A 26,201-nucleotide genomic window follows, 5' to 3' on the forward strand; every position below is an offset into this window, starting at 1 on the left:
CAGCCAGGAGGATCAGGCTACCACTGCCAGACTAATGAAAACAATCAAGAGGAGCCGCGGGAGTTCTGGCTGTTTGCAGGACAAAAGTCCACGGCACCGTAGGACCAACTGCTCACTGGTGCAGCAACACATGAGAAACAGTGTGCGGCTGGAGCGGCGCTTGATGAAAACACACTGCGACTAGTCTGCGCTAATGAGTTTTTTACCATGAGGCTGAAAGGCATCTCCCTGGCTAACTAAGCGGCTAACTACTCCCCTGCTGTGGGCCAGCTGCTGGATGTGATAATACAGTAATGAATTGGTGGTGGTGGCAGTGTGGCACAAAGCCTTTTATTTCCTGTTGTAGATGGGCCAAGTCGAACGGGCATCACCAGTGGCTCCGAGTGCTATAGCCTGTGTCTGCTGCCTGTCGGATTTGGCTTAGAACACTGCAGAGGACAACACTGAACCCTGATATCAAATATCACACAGCCAATAAATAGCACAGCAACGCAAAGCAGGTCCGGCTTTGAAGGCAAAAGCTCACACTGACTGTTGACTGAAGATAGCTGTGTGTACATGAGCTAGCATTAACTGGCTGGCTCCCACCAGCACTGCTTCATCCCGAGCAGTGATGAAAGCCTGTAAATGACTGAGCGTGTTCAGAGAGAGCAAGGCGTTTCCTCTCTCCAGGGAGGGCAGATCTGGTCATCACACTTCCTTTCCTGTCTCCTATCTGAGCTCCTCTCCAAGACCCCCCCCCCCCCCCCCCCCCATCATTCAGGAGAAACAGAGGGTCTATTTCTCAGTCTCTCATGTGTCACACCCCGCCGCCCGCCAGTTTTGATAAGAAGCCTAAATATGTACCGTCCACAGAGATCGGCCTTATGAAAAGTCAACAGGGGAATGTGGAACTAATTACAGCCAACTGCCACATTTACGATGCGGCATCCTCCTGCCTTAGGGAACCTCATTCAGTGCAGTACAGCCAATCAACTAATGCAGTATACACACTACTACAGTCAATGGCATACTGTATCAACCGTTTCACCCACCTTCTTTCAATAAGCTCTGCTCAGTCAATAAACGGCAAAAACATGTCAGCAGCACAGGAAGTGGTGCGATTTATAAAGAGCACGAAACTCAAACGAGGCTATTAAGTGCAGTTGCTTTCTTAAAGCAACCGTGTAATCTCCAGCACGATAACAAGTTAGTCATTGTGCAAAGATACGGTACACGCAGGAGGCAGAGGGGAGGCAGTTTCCCAGTGTTAAAAATGCATATCCCCTAATGTATGTTTGTCTTCTGTCGGCACTCCAGATGCTGTGAGAATGAAAGCAGGGGAGGAGGAGGGTTTAAACAGTCAGTAGTTCACCAGCGGTTATGCAGACATCTGTGAGAAGAGCCACCCACCGGGCGATATTCAGCCCCGAGACACATCATTATTATGATGAGGACCATCTCTAACCTCTCCCCTTCCTTCCCTCCACTTCTGCTCCTCCAGGAGGCAGCCAGCAGCAGAGGAAACACTCCTGCTGCTTGTGATCCCTGCTCCTCGTTAGCTGACACACACAACTGTCTCACTGCATGAGGCGCCATCCCACGGGGAGGCCCAGAGGACGGGTGGGTGGATATTAGAGGAACCACTCGGTTGTTAGCACATATTGCTCGATTACCATTACCATAATGCAGCTAGCGTAGCGCTATATCTCACAGTGTTGTTGTGGTGCGTGGTGGAGTGGTGAGAGAAAAAGGGAATAAGGGATAGCTCACAACAGCAGCTCCAGAGGAAAACATCATCAGCTCCGTTACATGTTTCTCTGCAGTACATCCTGCACATGTGCAGTGGTGGAATTGTGTGTAAAATATTAGGGGCGGGGGGGCAATGAAGGGTGGAGGTCTCTGCTAATTTGAGATATATTTTATTACATTATGACTAGTCAAAATGCTAAGAGGTATCAAACACATGGCAGAGTCCAGTTTGGGATATCATTGGCATGTTTGGCGATTGATAGGTGACTTTGTAGTGAATGTCCCGTATCGCGAACAAACTGAATGAATGAAGATGTGGTGTGTGAATTTGGCCAAGCGGCAGGATCCTGAGCATAGGATTTGGACCTTCGTGTCGTGCCAGAACGGCACCGGGCATGGTCATCCAGTTACTCACTTTTATGAGAACACTTTAATTACAACACTTTGTTTGCATCTCTGCTGGCATCTCAAAACAGACTCTAATTATGATCAACAAATAAACAATTAAAAATTACGGTAATGATGTGGAATTTTACATCGTCACCAGCTGAGCCAATGAAGGCTTTGGCAATATTTAGGAGGAGTGTGTTATTGTCAACAGTGTGCTTTCCCAGTGGGGACATATTGTATAACCAACTGCCGTGGTGGTTAGCAACATACAGGATATAAGTATGAAGCCTTGTTGCCTCTGCTGCAGAGTGAACATGATGCCTGTAGTTCTCCAGTGCTGAAGGTCAGTGTGACAATGGCATGTTCCTGCAGTCTTGTACTGATGTGGGGTGCATTTCCTTAAATGGAATCAATCCAATCTTCCCTAGGAGGCATACTCACCGATACTGTTTCCTGTGATCATAAGGGCTTTTCACACTACATGCTCTTAGCCCGGGGCTATCTAAGCCCCAGGCTAAGAGAGTAGGGCTAAAATAGCCCCAGGCTAAGAGACTGACTTAACCCCGGCTAAGTGTAGTGTGAAATCCCTATTATGTGGTGTTTTCCATGATGACAAATAACACCTGCACGCATACCATGGAGGCTCGGTCCTTCGTGCGGCCAACGCGGGTTCGAATCCGAGTCGCATGTCATCCCCTCGCTCTCCCCACCTTTCCTGTCTGCCTACTGTCCTGTCTAATAAAGGCAAAAATGCCCCAAAAATAATCTTAATAGAATAATAAATTAAATTAATAAATTAAAATAATAATAATAATACCACTATGAACAGGGCAGTAGGCCATCCAATTGTTTGAATAGCATGACAATGTTGTGTACCAAATGGCAAGGCCTTATGAGATGTGAACCAAAATTAAGATTTTACTCTCAATTCTAAAATGGCATCTCGGACAACTACTATGGTGCAGATGGAGAGAGTGTATGCATAATCACTCAAAGTCATGAATTTCCTCTAGGAAAAAAGTGGACCAAAACCAGCCAACAGCATTATTTTTTGCTGACCATCCTAACAAGGACGAGTCTTTATAGATCAGCGGTCACTTTAGGGAGTACATTGATTGATTGATTGATTGTTATTTGACAGTTGTTAAAATACAAATAGATCAAGGCCTCACTGGCCACACCATCAGTATCACATTGTCAGAGGAATTAAACACAATAAAGTCCAGGACTTATTTCCATTGTGGTCCCCGTATGTAGAAACCATAACTCCCTAGTGATGATCTTTTTGTCTGTTACATTAAAAAGCTATTCATTCTTACAATTTTACAGTCTATTGAAAGCCAAGAAAGCCACCATCTATGCGCATACATTGACATCATATAACAAAATGCATGGTTTAGAAGGGGGTGGGGAGATGAGCGTGTGCCCTGCTGGTGTGGGTCTACATGCGTATCAGTGCTTTTCTCTTTTTGGCACATACAGTACTGTAGCTCAGGGGTGGCCAACCAGTCAGAGATTCAGCCCTCGTTTACACCATACGCCAATCCCAAGCTGAAGCTACGCAGTTTCATTTCGGCGTCCTTGTTAACAGGCGAGACCGTTCACACCAGCCGCACGCCACGCTGAAGCCACGTTGCCAGGCATGAAGTCAATGCACGTTGTGAGTGGGGGGAAGGCAGCTCCGAGCAAGGCGCTGAGGAAAGGAGAGTGGTTCTGGTGTGACCTGCTTCAGCGCTGCTTCTGAATACCACCTGGTGTGAACCTTGGTTCACACCAGGTTCACACCGCCAAACAAAATTGCTGTGGTACTGCAAAGAGCCACATCATGTATCAGGCTGTTCTCATCCACTGTTTGTACTAGGAGGTGTAAAACACTTGGCTTTCACATCAGAGACCGTGGTTCACGTCTCAGTAGCCGTTTTCACACATGCGCTTTTTACCGTTAAATGACCGGAAAGCGGTCTAATGCCTTGGAGTGTGAAAGTTGTTTTCCTGTATAAGCGCGACCCCGTCATCGCGGACTTTTCACCAGTTTCGAGCCAGTCAGAAGAGTGGTATGCCGCGATAAGGGACACAAGTGTGAAACAGGTCCAGTCATTTGCCGGTCCTTCTCTCATGGGTGAGGTGTACACACGTTGCTTAACGTTCACTTCCAGCGTGCATCATCTAATCATTCGCGCACATCAAAGCAAACTACTTCCACATTTCGCTTCGTGCATTTGCTTTCTCTACATACATACAAGCATTGGGCGGCTTGCAAGCCGCTGCCATTCTCGCTGTGTCTGTCCTGTGTCGTGCTGCTGCGAAGTGCGGAGGACTGAAGGACTGGCCTCTCTCGAGCAGAGAGGGGAGGGGGGAAATCGGCTGTGTTTATTATGCTGGCTTGACGCTGCCCGGATACTACTCTGCACTGCAGCCCATGAGCGAATGTGAAGGATAACATACTCTTAAGTCAAACGAGTGTGATTTATTGTGTGACAAGCAAACTTATTTCACCATCGGAGTTTTGCCGACCCCCAAAATCTCGCAGGCATTCATTTAGTTTGGCAGATATTGAGAGTTAATTTGAGTGAAGTTGTGGACCAGTGATTTCATCCATGCACAAATTACATCACTGGTCCACAACTTAACTCAAATCAACTCTCAATAACTGTCAAACTAAATGAATGGCTGCAAAACTGTTTCTAATTTTCTGATGTACTACTGATTTTGTAATGATACAAAGCTGGTTGAAAATAGGTGGAGTGTTCCTTTAAGCAGTACTGTACATAAGCATGTAACAGGCAGTGTGTTAAAAAAACACACACACACACACAATTTGATGTGAATTGAAGAGCTGCATAAGAATGAGCAAAGAGCCGCATGTGGCGCGAGAGCCTCGGGTTGGCCACACCCCTGCTGGTAGAGTTGTGCCATAGCATCACACAAAGCAAACAGAAATTACATCCTTGACCACTGTGACAGGAATTCAATGGGATGAGGCATTTTCAAGGTTCCTTTGGCTCATCTTTCCTCGTCTTGCCTCTTAAGAAACAGTGAGATCCAGACTGTCTCTTAAGACACAGTGAGATCCAGACTGTCTCTTAAGACACAGTGAGATCCAGACTGTCTCTTAAGACACAGTGAGATCAACTTATCCAATTTAAAGTTGCTCACCGTCTTCATTACTCCAAGCATAGGTTACACAAGATATATCCTTCGGTCTCACCACTATGTGATAGGTGTCGGGTGTCGGAGGGCACACTGTGCCATGCTTTTTGGTTTTGCCCTTCAATATCAGGATTCTGGGCCAAAATATTTGACTGGTACTCTAAGGCCTACAAAATAGCCCTCCAACTGGAGGCGGAACTCGCCATCTTCGGCTGCTCGGAGTCCTCTTTGCTCTTCCCAACGGCCGTCCAGCAATCTCTGACACAGGGAATGACAGTTGCCAAGAAACTAATTTTGAAGGAAGGGAAGTCCTCCTCTCCACCTTCTTTTCAGCTGTGGCTGACAGACATGATCTCAGTTATACGCATGGAGAGACTTCGGTTCCAGAAGTCAAATTCTTTAAGGAAATTTTTCGTTATTTGGGACCCGTTCCTGACCTATTTTGATCAGGCTAAAAGTGGTATTTGAGTTTCTTTTGGATCCTTTGCACAGTATATATATATAGATATATAGATATATTTTTAATTGTTTTGTAAGCACATTTTGACATTTTGTAGCATTGTAATGTTGAATGTATGTATATATGTTTTTTCTTTTCTTTTCTTTTTTCCTGTTCTTGTTTTGTTTTCTTTATGTTCTGAAAAAGTTAAATAAAATATATTTAAAAAAAAAAAGACACAGTGAGATCCAGACTGCCTCTTAAGACACAGTGAGATCCAGACTGCTTGTAACCTTGGCCGTTCATATTATCCACGACAAGCCTTGATTATCATCCCATGCATTAGTGCTTTCTGGAGCTTGCTGGAGGCCATCAGGATGCAGGGCATGTCAGCTCACCCCTAGCTGTGCGCTCACTGCGGCATCTGACTGCATTCATTTAGAGGCTTTTATCACAGTCAACAGCGGCTAAACACTATACAAAGAAGCCCCGAGTCAAAAGTTAAAAGATGCGTTTATTGAAAACGATCTGACCTCGCTCGTCACATCACATCCTTTTCAGCTCAACACAAAAAACGCCAACGCGTCCAGTGAATCAACGCTTGTCGCTGACGACGGACCTTAGCCTTGATCTCATCAGCACGATGAATTGAACAAGCCTCAACAGTACCGATTTCAAAAGGAGGTTCAAAGTGGATTGGCAATAGACTGACAATTCCATCACCTCAGATTCATGAGACTGTTAAAATGAACACGCGTGACAGTGTTTTCCTCTCAACTCAGCTCATCCTCATAAGAATGGACCAAACAAATCTAACTGTCGGCGTGTTTAAATTGTTGTGCTCTATTTTATAGCTCGTCAGCATAATGACTGAAAACCTCCAACGAAAACGAGAAATACTAAAACCATTTCAATTAATTGTACTCTGCATTTCAGTGCTAGTGTAAAAAATGTTATTCAGTTATTCAAGCGCCGGCAAACCACATCATAGTGCTAAAAAACACAAAGAAAATATGATTGAAGGGGCTGTAACAATCATACACATCTCTCTGTGTAGCGGCCATGAAAGAATGAATAGGAAATGAATGGGCAGCTTTAGTATGGCATCCATTATTCATTAAGCGCCGTGCTCCTCCATGTCATCAACCTCTGTAGTGACACAACCAAACCATTATTTGTCTCTGTCTCTGTCTCAGTCTCTCTCTCGCTCTCTCACACACTCTCTCTCTCTCTCTCACACACACACACACACACACACAAACAAAAACACAAACACACTTTACATCAGTCTCTTTCTGTCTGTCTGTCTGTCTGTCTGTCTCTCTCTCTCTCCCACTCACACCCGGCTTTCCCCTCTCATCTTTCTAAGAAGAAGGATCAACTGGTATTTCAATGAGTTATGAAGGACTGCGGGAGCTTAAGAGCCTGCAAAAAACACTACCAACTTTATAAGCCAACTTTATAAGCCAACTTCATAATCCGACTGCATTTCATGTAAGACTGTTTGAAGAATATGATCCTACATGAACATCTGTAAAGACAAAACAAAGCCTACTGCAGCTCATGTTGAGGCCCCATAGAAAGGCCAAGTGCTGATCTGTCGTATAGCACAACAATCTATCTGACACTAGATGCAGAGGGGCAGCAGAGGCCCATTAAATAAGCCATAAAGACAGACAGTAACCTTGATGCATCTCCAGCCAAGCTCCATAGTTGATGGTCCTGCGGAAGTGAAGGGAGATAATCACTCTTACAATATGCCCCATCCGCATGCGAGTGACGTAGGATCACAGCCACAATACTGCTGCTATTGGACTCAATTATGAGCCAGTTGTGTTCATTTTTGTATTTGTATTTTAGAGCAGTGGTTCTTCTCACACCTTTTCACATCAAGGACCCCTAAACTGGCAGAAGTGAGACCACAGACGCCCCATTTGATAAGATGTCCCAGGGTCCCCCATCTGAAAATATTTTTGCTTTTAGATGTTTTATTACAGAAGGTGTATGAAACCCATGACCAGAATAGTCCTGCATTCTGTCATGGTGTTACTTGTGGATGGTATTACAGTGAAAATAAATGATTCCCCTTTCTGCTGGGGACCCCCTGGAACCCCACTTTGCGAACCACTGTTAGAGGAATATAAATGTGATTGCAGTTAAAGGAGAAATGCTTAAATCTCTTTAGAAATGTCAGAAATGTCATAAGCATATAGACTCAGTATATATATATATATATATATATATATATATATATATATATATATATATATATATATATATATAGATATAGATATGTCTTAGCTTCACATCTTTTACTGTAAATCCAGAACAATGTCTGCATATATTATAAAGATCCTGCTCTCTAGGAATGTGTGGGCGTCTTCTTGGCATTCACATAGGAGCGCATCTCATTTACCATGAACATCAAACAAACAGCCATCAAGGAACTCCACAATAGCTGACATATTTCTTCCTGGTTGTCAAAGGGTTATTACATACTAACTGCTTTCACCGTGTACTGTAGGTTGCCCATTGTTGTCCACGGGAAACCTAATATCTATTTATCTAGCCATTCATTCAGATTAAAAAGTGAATTGAAACCGGTTTTGACTTGCCATAGCTTGAAATGTTGACTTTTACTTCAGCTAAATCAGGGCACGTAGCCCGGCGGGGAGTTCATCTCGTTTGGGCTCCACCCTGCTTAGTCCCTGAGCAGGTCCACCCTGCTTAGTCCCTGAGCAGGTCCACCCTGCTTAGTCCCTGAGCAGGTCGCCAAGTTGGGCTGAAAGTCGCTGGCATACAAAAAAAAATCATAGCTCAATGCAATAAGTGTCTTTATGTTAAAATCACATCTGCGAACACGCCAGAGAGTTCAGTATGTGAAGTATGTGAGTACATGATTATTACGTCATGACTGCAAGTGCCCCGTAAGTTGTTGCCGTCTGCTACGCCCCCCCCCCCCCCCAACCATTGCTACAGGCTAAACACAGACAAAACATACAGATGTTATTTTTAAACCCTTCACAACAATGCTTTTCACCTCTTCTTCTTTGGAGACTCATAAAGTAGGGCTGTGACTCAATCTCTCAGAACGTGTCTTCAGCTCTGTGATGGTGTACTTTGTAATGCGCTCATGTAACAACTGACAGCAACACAATAGAGAAAGTATGTGTTGCCCGGAGGGGGAAATACACCCATATTACTTACTACTGGGCAGCTGTTGTGCAGTGACATCATTTGGAATCAGTCTTTCCCTAAGGCTACATTCTCTTAACTACAACACGCCGTTCTTCCTCATCCCCTATTCACAAAAGAGTCTGGAATAAACGTACAATTCCTAGATCACCAACATTAAGCAACCAGTAGTAGTAAGGGGCTCACAAAATAATCCCTCTGTCTCTTGTCTCCTGCGCTCGGGCAAACGGTTACTTTGGAGGAGCAACATAGCGTATACAATGACTCCTTCAAACAGATGGTTGTCTGACGCAACTGCAAAGGGACCGCCTTGATCTCTGTCCAGCTGTTTCCACGCTGCAGTGACCTAGCTCAGTCTTAAACACAGCTGACCGTAAGCAAGCGCAAGGGTAAAGCAAACAACCAGCACAGCTTCAATTTGATACTGAGATAGCCTACGATTTTCGGTGCATATCGCCCAGCACTAATACAGTGGCACCATACTTTACAATGCATGTATGTACAATTCAAACACTGTAGCTGTCCGGCTCCGTGACCGCAGGCTCAGGTGGGTGTAACACAGACCATTGTGTGTGTGTGTGTGTGTGTGTGTGTGTGTGTGTGTGTGTGTGTGTGTGTGTGTGTGCGCGTGCGTGCGTGTGTGTGTGTGTGTCCGTGTGTGCGTGCGTGTGTGCGAGAGAGAGAGAGAGAGAGAGAGACAGGTAACAGTTTGCACAGCTGTGTGAACTGTCCCCTATGTGTTTAATAGCTCTCGGTCGTGGGCCTCCTCACATGGTGACACACCCTCTCCCCCCGCTCACTGAGGTCCCACGTCTCTGTGAATGGAGGCTAAGCTAAGGGGCTTTCCTGGTCCCAGCAAAGTCCTCCAGGCAGGAAGCAACACACGTACTGCTCACATGCTCCGTCTTTGCTTTTCCTGGTTTTGTTGTCGTAGATTCTCTGCTATCGCTTTCCATCTCGCTTCATCCCTCTATTTTCTGCCATTTTTCTGTTAGAACAAAATGACACGTCTAAATATGAACTTATGCTCGTAGCTCCTCCCCCAGGCCGGCTGCGGCAAATTGGTGCTCTTAATATGAATGTGTAGTCCACTTGCCTGGTAAAGTGACGGCTTAGAATGAGCGATCTCCTCGGCGTGATTTGTAATAATACGTTTTATCATCACTAAATCACTCAAACATGACGCCAAAATCCAAAGGCGGACTGCAGTGTTTGCATTCTGTGGCACGAGCCGCAAGCACAAACAAGCCTACAGTTGCAACAACATGGCTATGATGTGCTTTAGCAAGCTTCCACTACGGCAAGCAGAACCATAACAGGTTCAATACAAATGGATGGTTTCTTGTATATATAATTTTTATTGTTTAAAATGGATGGTTTCTAGCGTTTTTTTTTTATTTTGATCAAAAGACAGATATCTTATGTCAATTTCCCATCTTATTCATGAGCCTTTCACAAAAGATGGCTACAGTTGTTTCTGCTGGCACATATCTGACAAAGTTCTGTGGCAGTCCTAGCCTCACCCCTTAATTGTCATGCCTTTGTACCAAGTAGTTCCTTCTCTGCGTATCTGAGAAACCTTCAAGCAGAGTGTCAAATGTGGTTGCAGCAGCACAAAGTTAGAATCTGTGTTTCCAAGACTTGGGGATTCGGGAGTGGCCTTCTATACAGTCAATGGGAGTGACTGGATGGTGGGCGAGTTGGAGAATCATCTCGGGGCTGCACACTTGAGGTTTATACCCGGCAAGCTGCAAGAAACTCCAGGTATGCACAAGTCCTCGCTCTCCACCTCGCTGTGGATTTCATTAATCGCCACATCTGTTCATTTTGTACAGCACACACCCACGCTCAAATAACATGGAACAGTGAACATGCATTCCAATCTACCATTTCCCAATCCTGACTAGATCTGACAAAATTGTAAGGCACAGTGTTGAATACGCCAGTCTTTTTGGCTATATTCTTTTATTTTTTCAATATTTTATTTGATGTTTTCAGAACATAAAAAAACAAAACAAGAACAGAAAAAAAGAAGAAAAGACAAATGCTTGTGTGCTTACAAAAACAAAACAAAAAATACTGTGCAAGGGATCCAAAAGAGTCAATTATCGTTTTTAGCCTGATTAAAATGGATCAGGAACGGGTCCCAGATAACAAAAGATTGGTCCTCTGGAACCTGAGTCTCTCCATATGTATAATTGAGACCATGTCTGTCAGCCACAGCTGAAAAGAAGGTGGAGAGGAGGACTTCCATTCCTTCAGAATTAGTTTCTTGGCAACAGTCATCCCCTGTGTCAGAGATTGCTGCACGGCCGTTGGGAGGAGCAAAGAGGACTCAGAGCAGCCAAAGATGGCGAGTTCCGCCTCCAGTTGGAGGGTTATTTTGTAGGCCTTAGAGTACCAGTCAAATATTTTAGCCCAGAATCCTGATAGTGAAGGGCAAAACCAAAAAGCATGGGACAGTGTGCCTTCCGACACCCGACACCTATCACATAGTGGTGAGACAGAAGGATATCTTGTGTAACTCCAAGCATAGGCTTGGACTAATGAAGACGGTGAGCAACTTTAAATTGGATCAGTTGATGTCTGCTGCTGTTAACTGAGCAGAGCTGGACCACAGACAGACTCCTGTCCCATATGATTTCAGACAGATCAACACCAAGTTCCTCCTGCCACGCCTCTCTGATCCTCTGAGTGGGGACCTTAATGCAATCGTCGAACAAACACACAAACCTAGAAATAAGATGCCTCATCTCTTGTGCCCACCCCCCCCCCCCCAACCCCCCGAATCTGTGCCACACACTAATGACAAAGGTCCCCCAAGAATCAAGGTGTAAAAATGGAAAATATGTCAGTTTTATAGAGAATATGCACACATTTTGTTTCAGTATAATCTCTACCTTAAAAGCCAAGCAGGAGTAAAGGCTGTCAGAGTCTGTCTCTTGTTTATTGACAGAGAGTACAGAGAGTGTAGCTCTTGTTTGTGGCTTTGAAGTTCCATGGTCTGATTACAAAAAGATGTCACATGTGGCATATAAAAGGCCTTGGCAAGAGGGAAATGTAGTGTGTAGGGAGCCCGCCCCTAAACACCCAGGACCCAGGCTTCAAGACCCCACCCTGCCGAGGTGTCCTTGAGCAAGACCACTGAATCCCTCCCTGACCTCTGACCTAGCTCCCTGTGGAGAGGTCACAGCATTGAATTTTCCAACAGGGACTAATAAAATGTCAAATAATGATCACAATAAAAGCAAAACGAGAATTGTTGAATTACTTGGCAGCTAACATGACCACTTATCAGCAAACAATAAATGAGAGCTGAACATGTTGTGACAGTACGAAATAACAAGCCCTAGCATGATCCATCCATGCCATGAAGTAGGCTACCAATGTTGCCTCTTCCCACTGACATGTTGGAACTGGCTCAACAGCAGCCCAAGACAAGCAGTTCATTGAGAATATGGTAGGATATTATCCATGATAGAAATAAACCCAAAAGATAAAGACAATAGATAGCGTATAAGAACAACTGGCACAGAAAAATAAATATGGACAGCGGTGAATAAACTCCAACTGCTTGTCCCATTAACCCACATTCACTCACCGTGGGTTGACAGAAGTCGTCTCAGGTTGTCAGACAGAGAGGGAGAGGTACGGCTCCCACTATTTTTGCCATAACGTTTAAACAAGAAACACATTTGCAGCCTTATTAAACCGGAATGTGCTCGTGAAATTAACGTTCCGGTGAAGTATTCCTGGTATTCGACCGCGCGTGCCGCTGTGCGTAACGGACAGGTAACACGATGTTGTGCAATTGGAGAAAATGACTGAAAATTGACGTTTTGCGCTCGTTTACTAACGTCTTTTTGTGTCAAAATGCAAACCGCTGGCGTGATAAAAATGCACGTATCACTCACCTTGATGATTCAAACGTTAAATCCAGCGTGAGCGCAGCTTGTCTTGTGGCGAGGCGATGCTTCAGTGTTGCTCCGCCGCCGCACCGGGAAGGAGCAGTTGTGTTTGCCCCAACATAACATCACTACTGTCAGGCAGAGCTGCTCCCCTCCCCGAGTCTGCTCTGTGCTCTCCTCTCCGGTGAAGAGAGGGAGCCACCGCCTGGCCGCACGCTGTATTACAACATGTAGGTTACCTCTAGCCCTATTCAGAAGTGTACTGCTTGCAAAGTTTGGCACAACAACGCACAAGGTTTTATAATAATGGAGTAATCAGTTCTTAGTTCATGAAGAGCTTGCCTGCCTCTGTTCTTTATTCAGATTATCAAACGATTTTATTTTGTGTTTGTCCTTCAAAAGTTGTCAATGTCCTGTTCAACGAGCATACAATAGGTTTCAATGGAGTTATTCCTGTTTATAGGTGGGAGAAAATAGCCTTTTCCTTTAAATGGAATGTGGTCCCTTTCCAGAGGGGATTCTGTGATGATCACATCTTTTTCATCAGAAGAAAAAGTGAATTGATCCATGGCTGTATCCTTAGGTCAATCATAGAATTCCCCTCAACCTCAAATTCCCGGGGCAAATCATCCGGTTGCTGCTTTAAAGTACATTGGCATAGAGAAGGTGCCTCTATTATCTTGATAAAATGCTTCTCCAAAGAGAGGCATTTGCTTCTCCAAAGAGAGGCATTTGGGATCACTTGTTTAAACACACTTGCACCATCTGGCATCTGGCATGAGATCTCCGACCATTTCGAGGTCTAATACTACTTCATGTCTGTTTGACTTTTTTACTGTTTCTTCAGTGCTTTTGAATTATTAGGTGATGGTTCTGGAGAAACTACCTTTTCCCCTTAAATCACCCATGTCCCACAGAAGAAGAAGGATTTATTACATCACTGATGACATCACAATTGCTCAGGTGACATCACTGGTGATGACATCACAATTGCTCAAGTGACATCACTGATGACATCACTTCACTGATGACATCACTTCGCCACAAATCATGCCTGACACCACCACAGACAGAGCCCACTTAGTTAATTTTAACTAAATAAAAGAGACTAGGAATCGTCCTAGGGTGGAGACTCTGGAGATGATGCGCCATGGCTGCAGTTATGGAAATCACCCGCCCCGCAAGCTCCCAAAATCGTGTCTGACAGACAGACACCGCCCACCCACCATCATGCAACTGTGCACCATCAGCTCATACTACATCACATTTGCTCGAGTGACATCACTGATGACATCACAATCGTGACAGACACACACCGCCGCCACAGGCACCGCCATCAATTTTAACTGAAAATTACAATTTTTAAGATTGTATGACTTGATTTCTATTTGATGTAATCCACCAATTGGACTGATATGTTTTCTGTGGCTCCTGATTGGAGAACCATTCCACCTGTTGACTTTTGATTGCACACAGGTGTCTGTGAAGCCTCTGACAGTTTGACTCTCTACACCCTAAAGCCAATGACACACCAATCAAACATTCTCCAACAACTGCCACAGTTGTTGGAGAATGTTTGATTGGTGTGCCATTGGCAAACATGGACAAACAAGGATTGAACATTGAATCTGACCAAACATCTCCAAACAAGGACAGACAGCCATGGCACACCGAACAAACATCTGTGTTTGTCCATGTTTGTTGTAGATGTTTGATTGGTGTGCCATGGGCTTAAAGAAGGTAGTAGTATGTGTAGTCCAATTAAATATTGTTTAACTGCAAGACAGAAGTGTGCGGTCTTCATTGCTCTTCTTTATTGTATTGTAGTCTATACAGTCTATGATTGTAGTAGAGGAACTGTAAAGTTAGGGAACCACAAAATGTGCACACTAGAGGCACAGGACAGGTGGAATAGCTTTGTAAAGGCATCAACTCAGAAGCATAATATAGTAAGACTAAGAGAGCTATCTCAAAATTAAGACCACATTTCCCATAAAGCCTGTTGCTTCCTGAATGACTACTTCTCCCCATCCCTGGCCTCACTCCATGTGTGTTTGTTTTGAAGAGATACTGAAGAGGAATGAACAGGCTCAAAGTGATTTTTCAAGAGGCCTCTCATTCATTTTGACATCTGCCATTGCAAGAAACTCCATTTATGCTGGAAGAACAGATCCCTCTTCCTGTTGTGCCATAAAACAATCCAGCAGCTTTCCTGGAAAATATGAGCCGGTGGCACATCATGACATAATGTAATATAATGCAGTGTAAGGCCAGGAGAGGCTGTCTCATCGATGATGATCTCATGTGTTCATAGTAACGGTCTCAAAAAATGAATATGGTAATAATTGATTGATGTTAAAATGCTACGTGGAGCACCTTTAATCTGTGACATATACAATTATATTTCATTTGCGATATTTCTGTTTCTGTTCAATATCTTTTATGATTACCAACACACGTCTGTATTGTGGACTTAGTGCTTCATCTATGACACACATGAGAGATCTGGCGATCATATCTCTTCCAGTAAACCTACTCTAGTGGGAAAAGTAAATAATTAATCTGCTTTATGTTTTATGACCCGGCCCTATTAGGAACAGGACTTTGGATCGAAGGCTGTGAACCTACTTCCTTTCCAAACAAAGTGCTCCCCCACTGGAGGAGGGAGACACTGAACACAGAAGACTATTCAAATCTCTGTGGTGTCTTTTACATGTCTTGTGTCCTTTATTTAGTTGCAGCAGGTTGACTGACAGGCTAATGTCAAATCAGAGTTGAACACTGTCAGGAATGGTCATTAATCGATTACAACATAGGCCTACTTATATAACAGAAATAAAAAAGAGAAATGAAATAAATCGTAGTTGAGACTAGACGATACATTTTCTCAGGCTGACAGACAGGCTTCTCTTTTGGCATTGTCCTGTTCCCTACCATGTTGCTGTTTGGACAAAATAGTGTCACCACTATGACAAACAGCTTTCTCTCCCTCTCTAACCAAAGGTCACACTCATAATCAAGAGGTTTTATTACCAGCAGTCTGCATTTTACTCCTCCCAGGAAGGGAACCACTTCAGGGAATCTTTAGAGCATCAGACGGCTCCCTCATCTGGCTCTGTGGCTTCATGAGATCTTTAGAGAAGGGAAGCTGAGATTTACATTCAACTAGTTCGACTGGAATACCGAGATAATGCCATCCAGAAAGAAGACTCTCCTCTTCATGTCCAGTGCACTGGCGACTTCCTGTTCTGTGGCGGTGTTGGGGTATGCCATGTCGACACAGTGGGTTAAGACTACCATGGAGTGCGCTCCCAGCGGATCTGAGCTCTTCAACGGCACTGCTGTGGTCACACTGGAGCTTTTTGAAGGGAATTCTAATAGAGTCTCTTGTCCCAGTTTTGGGGGTTCCAACGATTTTGAAGGTAACTTATGATCTGATTCTGAATTGTATCCTTCAAATGAAACAGGATGTAGTTCCATACTGTTTGTGCACATTATCGCAGAAAGGTGTGAATTTTATACCTGACCAGACTTGACAGGACAACATCTAAGATTGTCTGTTTGCAAAAATTTTAAAATATCTGATAGCCATTTCTTATACTTCTCAATCATATTTCTCATATACTTCTCATACTTGGTATTAGCCGGTCCCCAAATTGTAAGGTATCGTATGAGTTCCCTATAAGTTTCACATGGTTAACGATGCCTTGATGTGTGCATGTGCTGCTGCTGTAGTGTTTGATCAGCTGGGAAAGGCTGGAGGAGCTCCTGTGATCCTTCATGGTCTGGCTGTGGGCCTGCTTGTCCTGTGTCTGCTGTTCTCAGCTGGCAGCATCCTCATCGCCCTCTACAACAGTGTCAGCAACCCTTACGAGACCTACATGGGGCCTGTTGGCGTCTACGCCTGCAGCTCGCTCAGTGGTGAGGAGGACCATGATCTGGTAGTGACACAAACCTGAGGAAATTTAGCATTTGAGACTCATATGTGTGGTGGTCTGGGAGAACCCTTCACATGTTGCTGCTACACATTGTGATTGACCTGAGAGAGCTGTCAGTCATTCAAAACGTTGTATATGGGGAAAGTTTCAGATTTCTGGAAATATCAACAAATGAAAATGTCAAATTTTCACCACGTGAAGGGTTTTTGCAGGCCACCACACATTGCCAGAAATGGATCAATGGCAAAACTGATATGGAGGATGAGATATTTAGTCCTGTTCTTTGTGCACATCTTGTTCTGTTCTGTTCCCTCTCTCTTCTTCTCTCTCATCTCTCTCTCTTCTCTCCCTGATCCCTCTTCTCTCTCTCCTCCCTCCACTCTCATACCCTCCCTCTCATCTCTGCTTGTTTTTATATGCTTTATATAAGTTGTTCAATTGTGTTTATTGATTGTGCTTAGCTATAGCTAGACACTGTAAAGTCATCTGTGACATGCTTGTGAATTAGGGCTATAAACTTTGACTCAACTCACTAATGGCACGCTTTCTTCAACAGCGTCTCTGTCTTTTGTGGTCCTCATCTTAATTGTGGTGAATGCCAACGTGACCAACATGGCAGAGGAAGTAGTGAAGAGTTTCCCTGGGGCGAATGATGTGGAACTGAGGAACAAGTGGTCTGAGATGCAGGTAGGATACTACCTCCTGATCCCCTACTTAGTACTCTCTCTCCTGGCCATTGGCTTGATCTACATGTACGAGCAAGCAGCCTACACACACAGGCAAGAGCAACAGAGGCCTACCGAGGATGTGCCCAAGGAGATAATGATGTATTAGCAGCCTACAATGGAATCCATTTTCATTGACATTGATGAGCCACTCATCATGCTCAAAGACTGTTTCTGGAGCGGAAACTATTTATCATAGTGGGAAATTACTGATAGAAATTATATTGACAGTAAAGTATGTACAGTAGGCTATGCCTTTATAGCTGGCTTAGTATGTATAGTAGGAATAGTGCCCAGAGAACAAGTTTGATCATACATATTTGTTGCGTGATAGCCTACATTTTTCTCCACGTCATTGTTATTTTTACTTTTTAAATTTCATTTCAGGGGTTTAATTTGATCAGAAATGCCAATGTATTAAATAATTTGGCAAAAAAAACTATCCGTTAACTAGTTGATATCTTAGTGACTTTGCAAGCACCAGCCTAAAAATATCTATTTATTTTGTATAAGGGCAATAAAAGTGTTGTGTTTGTGAAAGATGATACAAGTGCTTAATTTTTTCATAGGACAAATGAGACAGCCATGCTTAAATCTTAAAGTCACACTGAAGAGCAGCTTGCTTCCTTCATTTCATGTATTTCCTGTTCAAACAGGCTATCGGGAGGTATCATTCAGACGTGTAAACCAATGCCATAGGTCATAAGTTAGGCAGTTTTATTTGATGGGAGTTAAGGAAGGGTGTGATTGTTCATAGGTTGGAATTATTTACTGCTTTTATTTATCGCTAACTGGTACACCATGATGTAACCATTTAAGACACACGTTTTCCAGGAACTAAAGTAACAGAATTTTGATATTGTTTTGTTATTGTTAAATCCTATGTGTATATTTTATGGTGTGAAAAATTAGCTACTGTAACAAGGTGAAAAGTGATTTTTCATTTCATCATGACTTCAATCAGCATGTTTTATAGATATACAAAAACGTTCTTACATTTTGACCTGATTATATGGCCCAGACAATAGTTTGCATAAAATCTGTGAACTTGAATAAACTGTGATGAAATTCTATTGTTTTCTCCTTTTGTAGTTTTGTCAAAATGACTGCAAACCTTCAACTCTATACGTCCAGAGGTTTTAAAAGTGGGAGGCGGGCCTCCCCAGGGAACTCCTAGCAGTTTCAGGGGAGGCTCAGTGAATGGAAGTGAGAACATATTACATACGTTATGACATTATCAAAAGGAGATCAGCCTAAATATGTTTGATTTGGTTAAAGATAGTTCAGATACAGTAGTTTTGGGGAATTTGATTGTTTTTCCACTTTCCCAGAGTCAGAACCTTCAGACAGAGCTTTTTCTTTTCTTTTATTCTTTTGTAGCCTGATGTATGTCAAACAGCAATAGGCTATCTTGGCCCAGTTGTTGACTTGAATGTCTATTGGGATTGGGGAAGGGGGCATTTTTCTTCCAAGCCTTGTCTGAGGGGAGGCCCACAGTCTCAGACTTGGAAAATCCCTGCTCTACACTATTATTGTCATTTCAAGTTATATATTGTAACAAAGTGGGTATTCGTCCAAGGAACTGGAGACTTGAAGTTGGTACAGGCTTTTTATTCTTGTCTTCACCATATAGCTCCTAGCAGCTAGCTTCGCTGCTAGCTCTGCAACCACCCGGTCAGCTCCCTCACATAGCCTGACTGGCCTCCGCCCCGGCCGCTGGTCACATATATCCCCTTCCCCCTAGGAACACACCCACACATATCAGTTCCTAGCCAAGCACGGAAACACCCCAATACACGTAATTACCCGATACGCTACATTTCCCCCACACAAATTTAATGTCGCTTCCACGCGACATGCACAACCCACACACATCCCCCTGTACCAAAACACACCCAACACAACATTTTTCCCATCACCACATCAAAATCTAATTCCCACAAACCCCACAACATTTCAATTCCCCACAATTAGTCCCTTCTTTTTTTCCAACACCCCCGTCATAATGTCCAGTTTGCATCAGGTACTCCGTAATGTCTAGTTTTCCATTAGGTACCCCCATAATGTCTAGTTTCCCATTAGGCACTCCATAATGTCTAGTTTTTCATTATTTCCTTTCTTTTTCACACATTTCAATTAAACACAAGTCCCCACATTTTCCTTAACTTTTCTTTTCCCAGCAACTTCTTAATTTTTCATTTAAACCCCATTTCCATCCCCCCTTTCACAGCTTCTGTCCCACCTGAAGCACGCTTTTTGGTCCCCCCTTTTGTTTGTTCCAGTAGCCAAATGCACGAACGAGCACCGGATCGACATCCTCGTCCTCCGGTCTCCACTCGCGCCCATCGACTCTCCAGATGACCCTGGCGTCGTCCTCCCGGCCTCGCACTCGCTCGTTTTTCCGTCCCCCTCCTCCAGGGTTGAGGACAGCAGAGCGAACACCACCGGCGTCGATCTTCCCCTCGGCTCTCCGCTCGTTTTTCCGTCCCCCTCCTCCAGGGTTGAGGACAGCAGAGCGAACACCACCGGCGTCGATCTTCCCCTCGGCTCTCCGCAGTGCAACGTTAGGGGGTGTATAGCGGTTAGGCTGGGCCGGTTCCCCCGGCGGTAACCCCTCTCGCTCACTCGGAGACACGAGCGTCGCTCTCCCAACTGTAACAACGCTGCAGACGATGTCCCTCTCTTCCCTCTGGCTGTTCCCCTGCAGCACCGTTCTCCTATCCGTCACCACGTTCTCTTCTCCCCGGCTGCTCACGCTCTTCCCAGCCTGCGTCTCACCTCCGGCCTCCACACTCTCAGTGCAGTCCCTGGCCAAGTGCTCCGGTGACTGGCAAGTCCAGCAGAGTCTCACCTGTCCGCCGCCTGCACGTCTCTCTTCTCCCGCTGCCCCCCGATCTCCGACAGCCTCTGGACACTCTCTGGCTAGATGTCCGATCGCGCTACATGCCCAGCAGGCTCCCTGCTGTCCATGTCGTTGTCCCGCATACCCGGTCCGTCTCCCGGGACCGCCTCGGCACCACCTCGCCACGTGGCCCGGCTCTCTGCAGGTCCAACACAGTCTCTTCCGTGGCTCTTCCGGCCGCTCTCCCCGCTGCATTACCTCCGCGCTCATCAAGTCCACCCGCTGCATGACTTCTCGCAGCGCCCGCATCACCTCTACTGCCCAGGCAGGAGTCTCTTCCACCAGCCGTCCGACCTCTCTCAACACACGGGCCTCCATGCCCGCCAGCATCGAGCTGATCCCCGCCGTCAGCTCTCCTTTCCTTCCGTTCACCGATGGCCATTCTCCGCGCACCATCGCACGTGGTTTTAGCAGCTAGCAGTTAGCAGTTAGCACCCCTGGTAGCTAACTTACTAGCGCTAGATCTAGAGCCAAAAAGCCGCACCACCCGTCTCTTTTGCCGTTCCTTCTCACCCTCTCCCCTCTCGGCCGAATCAGAGGCGTTACCGCTTTACTGTCTGACACCAATGTAACAAAGTGGGTATTCGTCCAAGGAACTGGAGACTTGAAGTTGGTACAGGCTTTTTATTCTTGTCTTCACCATATAGCTCCTAGCAGCTAGCTTCGCTGCTAGCTCTGCAACCACCCGGTCAGCTCCCTCACATAGCCTGACTGGCCTCCGCCCCGGCCGCTGGTCACATATATCCCCTTCCCCCTAGGAACACACCCACACATATCAGTTCCTAGCCAAGCACGGAAACACCCCAATACACGTAATTACCCGATACGCTACAATATATTCAAGATTCAAGATTTTTATTGTCACTCCGTAGTACAAGTATCACGTGTGAAATTCTTGTGCTATAGGCTCTGTTACAACATAGTGCAAATAACAGTATAACAGTGCAAAAACAGGGCATATAGATGCAGTAAAACAAGAGAACAACAAGCAATAACAGTACACTTTTCCTTTTCTTTTCTAGTGTAGACACCTTAAAACATAATTAAACATTCTGTTTGCACAGGTGCAAATAACATAGGCATAATTATCATATGTAATGGTAGCAGCTACTACATGATTGTTTATTTGTGTGTGTTAAGGAGTCTCGTGGCCTGCGGGAAGAAACTGTCCCTCAGGCGATTTGTTCGTGCTTTTGGGACCCTGTATCTCCTCCCTGAGGGTAACAGGGAGAACAGGCTGTTGTGGGGGTGGTATGTGTCCTTGATGATCTTCAGGGACCTCCTGAGGCACCGCTGATTGTACAGTTCCTGCAGTTCTGGTAGCTCACATCCTGTTACGTGCTGGGCCGCGCGCCTCACTCTTCTTAGCGCCCTGCGGTCCATGGTGGTACAGTTCCCGTACCAGGTGGTGAAGCAGCCAGTCAGCAGGCTTTCAATCGTGCCTCTGTAGAAGTGTCAAAAAAGTCAGTGACTACTAGTCACGACAAGTGAGCACTCTCAAAAAAAGTTTCAAAAGCAAGCAAGGCGCAAACAATATACAGGAAGACAGAAAAACCAGCACTCAAAATAAATCCTTTTGGTTTTTTAATACCTTCAGTAGCAGCAGTCAGTCAATGGACGTACGTTTCGGCACAAGCCTTCCTCAGCATTGCTTCCTGAGCATCCTAACCCTAACCCAATGCTGAGGGGGTGGGGGGGAGAGGTGGCGGGGGGGAGGAGAGCAGGATGGGGGGTGGGGGGGGAGGGGTTGTGGGGGAGGAGAGGAGGAGGGGGGGAGAGGTGAGGGGTGAGGGGGAGGAGAGGAGGAGGGGTGGTGGGGGGGAGAGGTGGCGGAGAGGGGTAGGAGAGGAGGGGGGGAGGGGGGGGGCGCTCTGGCAGAGAGGACAGATTGATTATTAGTTATTATGCTATCACGTATGTGGTTCACAAGTACATCGTACTTAGGTGAAAAATCTGAAGAAAAAAACCCACAACAATAAAAGGTGAGAAGCTGAGACAGAAAAGGGGACTCTGTAGTCATACCCAGTTGGAGGTGAAAATCAGAGGTGATAAATGTATCTCTGCTGCCCTCTATCTCTGAGTCTCAGAAGTAGGCCCCAATGAAAAGAAAAGAAAAGAAAAGAGGAAAAAGAACAACAACAACAACAACAACAACAACAACAACAACAACAACAACATGAAAGCATGTCAACAACCAGGCTTGAAAACAAGTACATTTGAAAAAGAAAAGAAGAAGAAAAACAAACTCAGTTACTTTATTTTAATCACATAGAGCTATATTACATCTATGCATAGCTGACAGGAGTTTTTGAGGACACCTACAGTATGCTACAATAATCAATAATCTGAACAGACACATTTATCCCATCGTTGGTAAGTTTTTATGTTTTATATTAATTTGTGTATTTTAGTTGTTTATTTCACGATTTTTAACCCCTTAAGTATGTGCAATAATAGCTAGAGCATTTCTCGCTTCACTTATTAACTTTGTTGTTGGTTTTAGTACTATTTCTGAAATTGCATTTTTGTGAGCTGGACTCAATCGTAATTTCGTTTCTGCTGTGCCTTGTGTATAGCTTGAATGACAATAAAGTTGAACTTAACTTAACTTATTTTACAGTACTAACAACAACCAATTCTTTTTAGAGCAAATGATGCTCTAAATCGTGATGACAATTTTCCTGAGATATTTCTGCCAAATGAGCTGACTGATGTTGCTCAGAGGTAGACAGAATGCACAGGGAAGTCACTGTCATCCATTGTAAAAAAAGAAAAAAAGAAAAATCCCCAGGATATGGCTCACAGCGAGCAGTGACACAGGAGGACACAGACACACAGACTCCCACTGGCATTCCCATGACTGGAAATGTACCGCCTTCGACCTGGGAAGACATACATGGATTACCTTACTTACCTAGGCCAATTCATGTCTGAGGATAGGAGCAGTGCTTAAGTTGAGCCCTTTAAACTCCGGTGATGCATTGCATCCTTAACCCTATCCACTTCCATGTGGGATCAACTCGGAAAAGCCTTGATGAGAGATAGAGACTTTTTTTGTAGATCTGCTCGATCCATTTCAGATGATTTGAAATCTAAAAAAAAGAAAAGAAAACACACAATAACCAAACAAAGCGTGTTGATAATGTACGGTAGATGCAGAGCTCTATTTTCTCCTTCAGACACATTCTCACAGCTGTGATTCACATGGCTATGTTGACATGGGAGCAGGGGCGAGGTGTCCTGTTACTGCTTCCCGTGTCTCATCACTCAGGGCCTAAAGTCTGTTTGGACATGCCCTTTCCAGCACCTCTCAGCCCCGCAACGCCTTCTACCTGCCTTCAAAGGAACCACTCTTCCTTTAAGTCTCACACTTCAAGAGACGTGGAGAAGGATGCGGCAGTCTCTTCACCGTGAATATGTATTGAATTTCTAAGAATGCATGGTTTCTATCATGAATTTGAAAAAAAAGCACTGCAGGACTCCAACAAATTCAGTGAAGTTGTAACTCCACGACAAACCTGGCTAAGGTGCTGGAGACACAATATAGGCTATGTCTCATGAGAAAAGGAACTTCTGCTAACTTAGATCCATGCAAGTTTGCTTCAATAAATGTCAGTATTTCAGTCTGCTACTCAAGCAAGTGTGATATGCCAGAGTGGCTAATATTTGAGAGTTTACATTCATTTCCTATAACCACCATGAACCATGATCACCAACCTAACCTACTAGTAGTAGGTACCGATTGAAACCCAGTCTGTGTGAAGTCTTACAGCAGGTTGTATTCTCCAGAGGAAGCCACATGAAGGCCCTGTTTCAGTAGGCCTACAAAATAGCCTGCTGCTGTGAAATTGATAAGCACAGCATTCGTCAACCATCAGAGTCCCCCTTCAATCATTTGTCTCTGAAACTTCTTGATTGTCACCACTGATCCAATTCTGAGAGTAGTGTGATACTTACACATGAACTGATTTTGTAAACCCTAAAATCATTATTTGCAGGGAATACTTGCATAAATAATCGTGCGAAGGACGGATCCGCAAAGCATGGCAGCTCATGCGTTGTGTCTTTCAGTGTTATCCCATATCTGCCTTGTAAAGAAGTCAAATCCACTTTAGAATGCAGTGCATTTTAAGCTGTGGCACATTCCCCTGATTGTTATTATCAGCCTGCATGACAGCTGCCAGAGGAAATATTTACTTATCTTTTTTAACCACTCCCCTCTAGTTACTGTGTGCACTGAGCTGTGGAATAGCAAGATTGCCATTGAGAGATCTCTTTTGCCGTTTGCTGTGCAAACATTGATTGAATATAATCAGAGATGGGCCCTAATCTCTTCCTCTCCCCACACTTCTGTGTCTCTTACTTCTTCAGAATAGGTACACCTGGGATTATGCAGGAGCCCTGAGCCTTGGCCACTCACTCTGTGATAGGATTAAAGTGGAGACTTTTGTAACCTGTGAAACCTTATTCTGCCAGGTCCCGCATGAAACAGACACCCCCAGCTGCAGGGCAGGGGGACACACATTCAGCCAGGTAAAGTCCACTCTGGTGGGGCGAGGAGGGTCAGGTCTCCTTCCACCTTCCAGAGTCTCAGCTTCACATGGACAACCTAACGTTCTGTATTAGTGACTCTAGGGCAGTTTCCTAAACTGTGAGTTTCCACTACATTCTCCAGTGCACCATATTCCTCTGGCAAAGCCTTAAGCTCAGTGAACCTGGAAGTCCTTTACAACTGAGTCAATCCTGCCCCCAGAGCGTCATCATGTCTCTACACACTGGTCCACTGGATGGCCTTATCTCTACTGACTGACCTCCTCCCTCCCAAGCTATGATATGATATGATATGCTGTAGTGTGTTCAGTATCTTCCACGTGTTGCATTTCCTATGACATAATGAACATTAGTGCCACTGCCCTGCTGTGTTGGCAACACGCCTTAGTAAAGGCAGCGAGCAGTGTTGGGCAAGTTACTTTGTTTACTTTATTATTAGTTCCTCTCATTTGGAAGTAATACGTTACTTTACAATATTGCTGTCTGTGTAGAGTAACTCGTTACTTATTACACTACTTCTGCATTACTTTCACCAAAATAACAGCAGTAGCAGAATGACATCTGCTAACCATCCTGAAAAATTATTTCAACCGTCTTGAAGTCAGTGTAAACCGTCCAAAATTCTAAATGTTATCCTTTTCCTTTGTTATTGTCATCTATAGTGGTTATTTGCATAAAAACACACAATTTGAGTAGGAAATGATTGTATCTCTATTCAAAGTAACTAAATTTGTAACATGTGTTAGTTGACAAAGTAACTGGTATGATATTACTGAAATCCTATTGGTAATAGGTTATATTACTGGTTACTGCTAAAAGTAATATATTACATGTAATATGTTACTTTTGTAATGAGTAATGAATTACCCCCAACACTGACAGCGAGACACTGCTTTATAATTTCAAAGACAGTTAGGATGCATAGGGGGCAGGTATCAGGTGAGCTGTATCTCTCCACTCACGAGGAGCGGGCCTTCTCTCACACTCAACCTGACCATGTGATATGGGAAAGGTAGGTTATCTTTGTCATTAATCTTAATTTGTCGGTGAGGGCTGAGGTGTAGGCGGAGGGAAGGAGAGGAGGAGGAGGGCTAAGAGGTAATTGCACCCCTGCTGCTCCATTATGGTGTCATTCCTCTGTTAACAGCAGATAACATCTTCTTCCAAATCACCTGAAGCCAATTCTCCACTTTACCCTGCCTGAGACAGACAGCGAGAAAGAGCTATCCAGCCTGGTCTCCCCAGCTTACCTGCTCTCTCACAGCCCTGCAT

The 26,201-nt window shown here is 44.6% G+C and overlaps 1 protein-coding gene across 1 annotated transcript; it reads left to right on the top strand.

Moving 5' to 3' along the window:
- Positions 1–16,003: 16,003 nt before the first annotated feature.
- clrn3 (clarin 3) lies at positions 16,004–17,585 on the top strand (the record flags this gene model as incomplete). Its single annotated transcript, XM_083635826.1, has 3 exons — positions 16,004–16,235; positions 16,549–16,734; positions 17,308–17,585. 3 exons carry the CDS (start codon positions 16,004–16,006, stop codon positions 17,583–17,585), a joined length of 696 nt encoding a protein of 231 aa, XP_083491952.1.
- Between the last annotated feature and the right edge of the window lie 8,616 nt (positions 17,586–26,201).

The sequence above is a fragment of the Poromitra crassiceps genome (assembly GCF_964638095.1).
Source record: "Poromitra crassiceps genome assembly, chromosome: 4".
Classification (NCBI taxonomy): Eukaryota; Metazoa; Chordata; class Actinopteri; order Beryciformes; family Melamphaidae; genus Poromitra; species Poromitra crassiceps.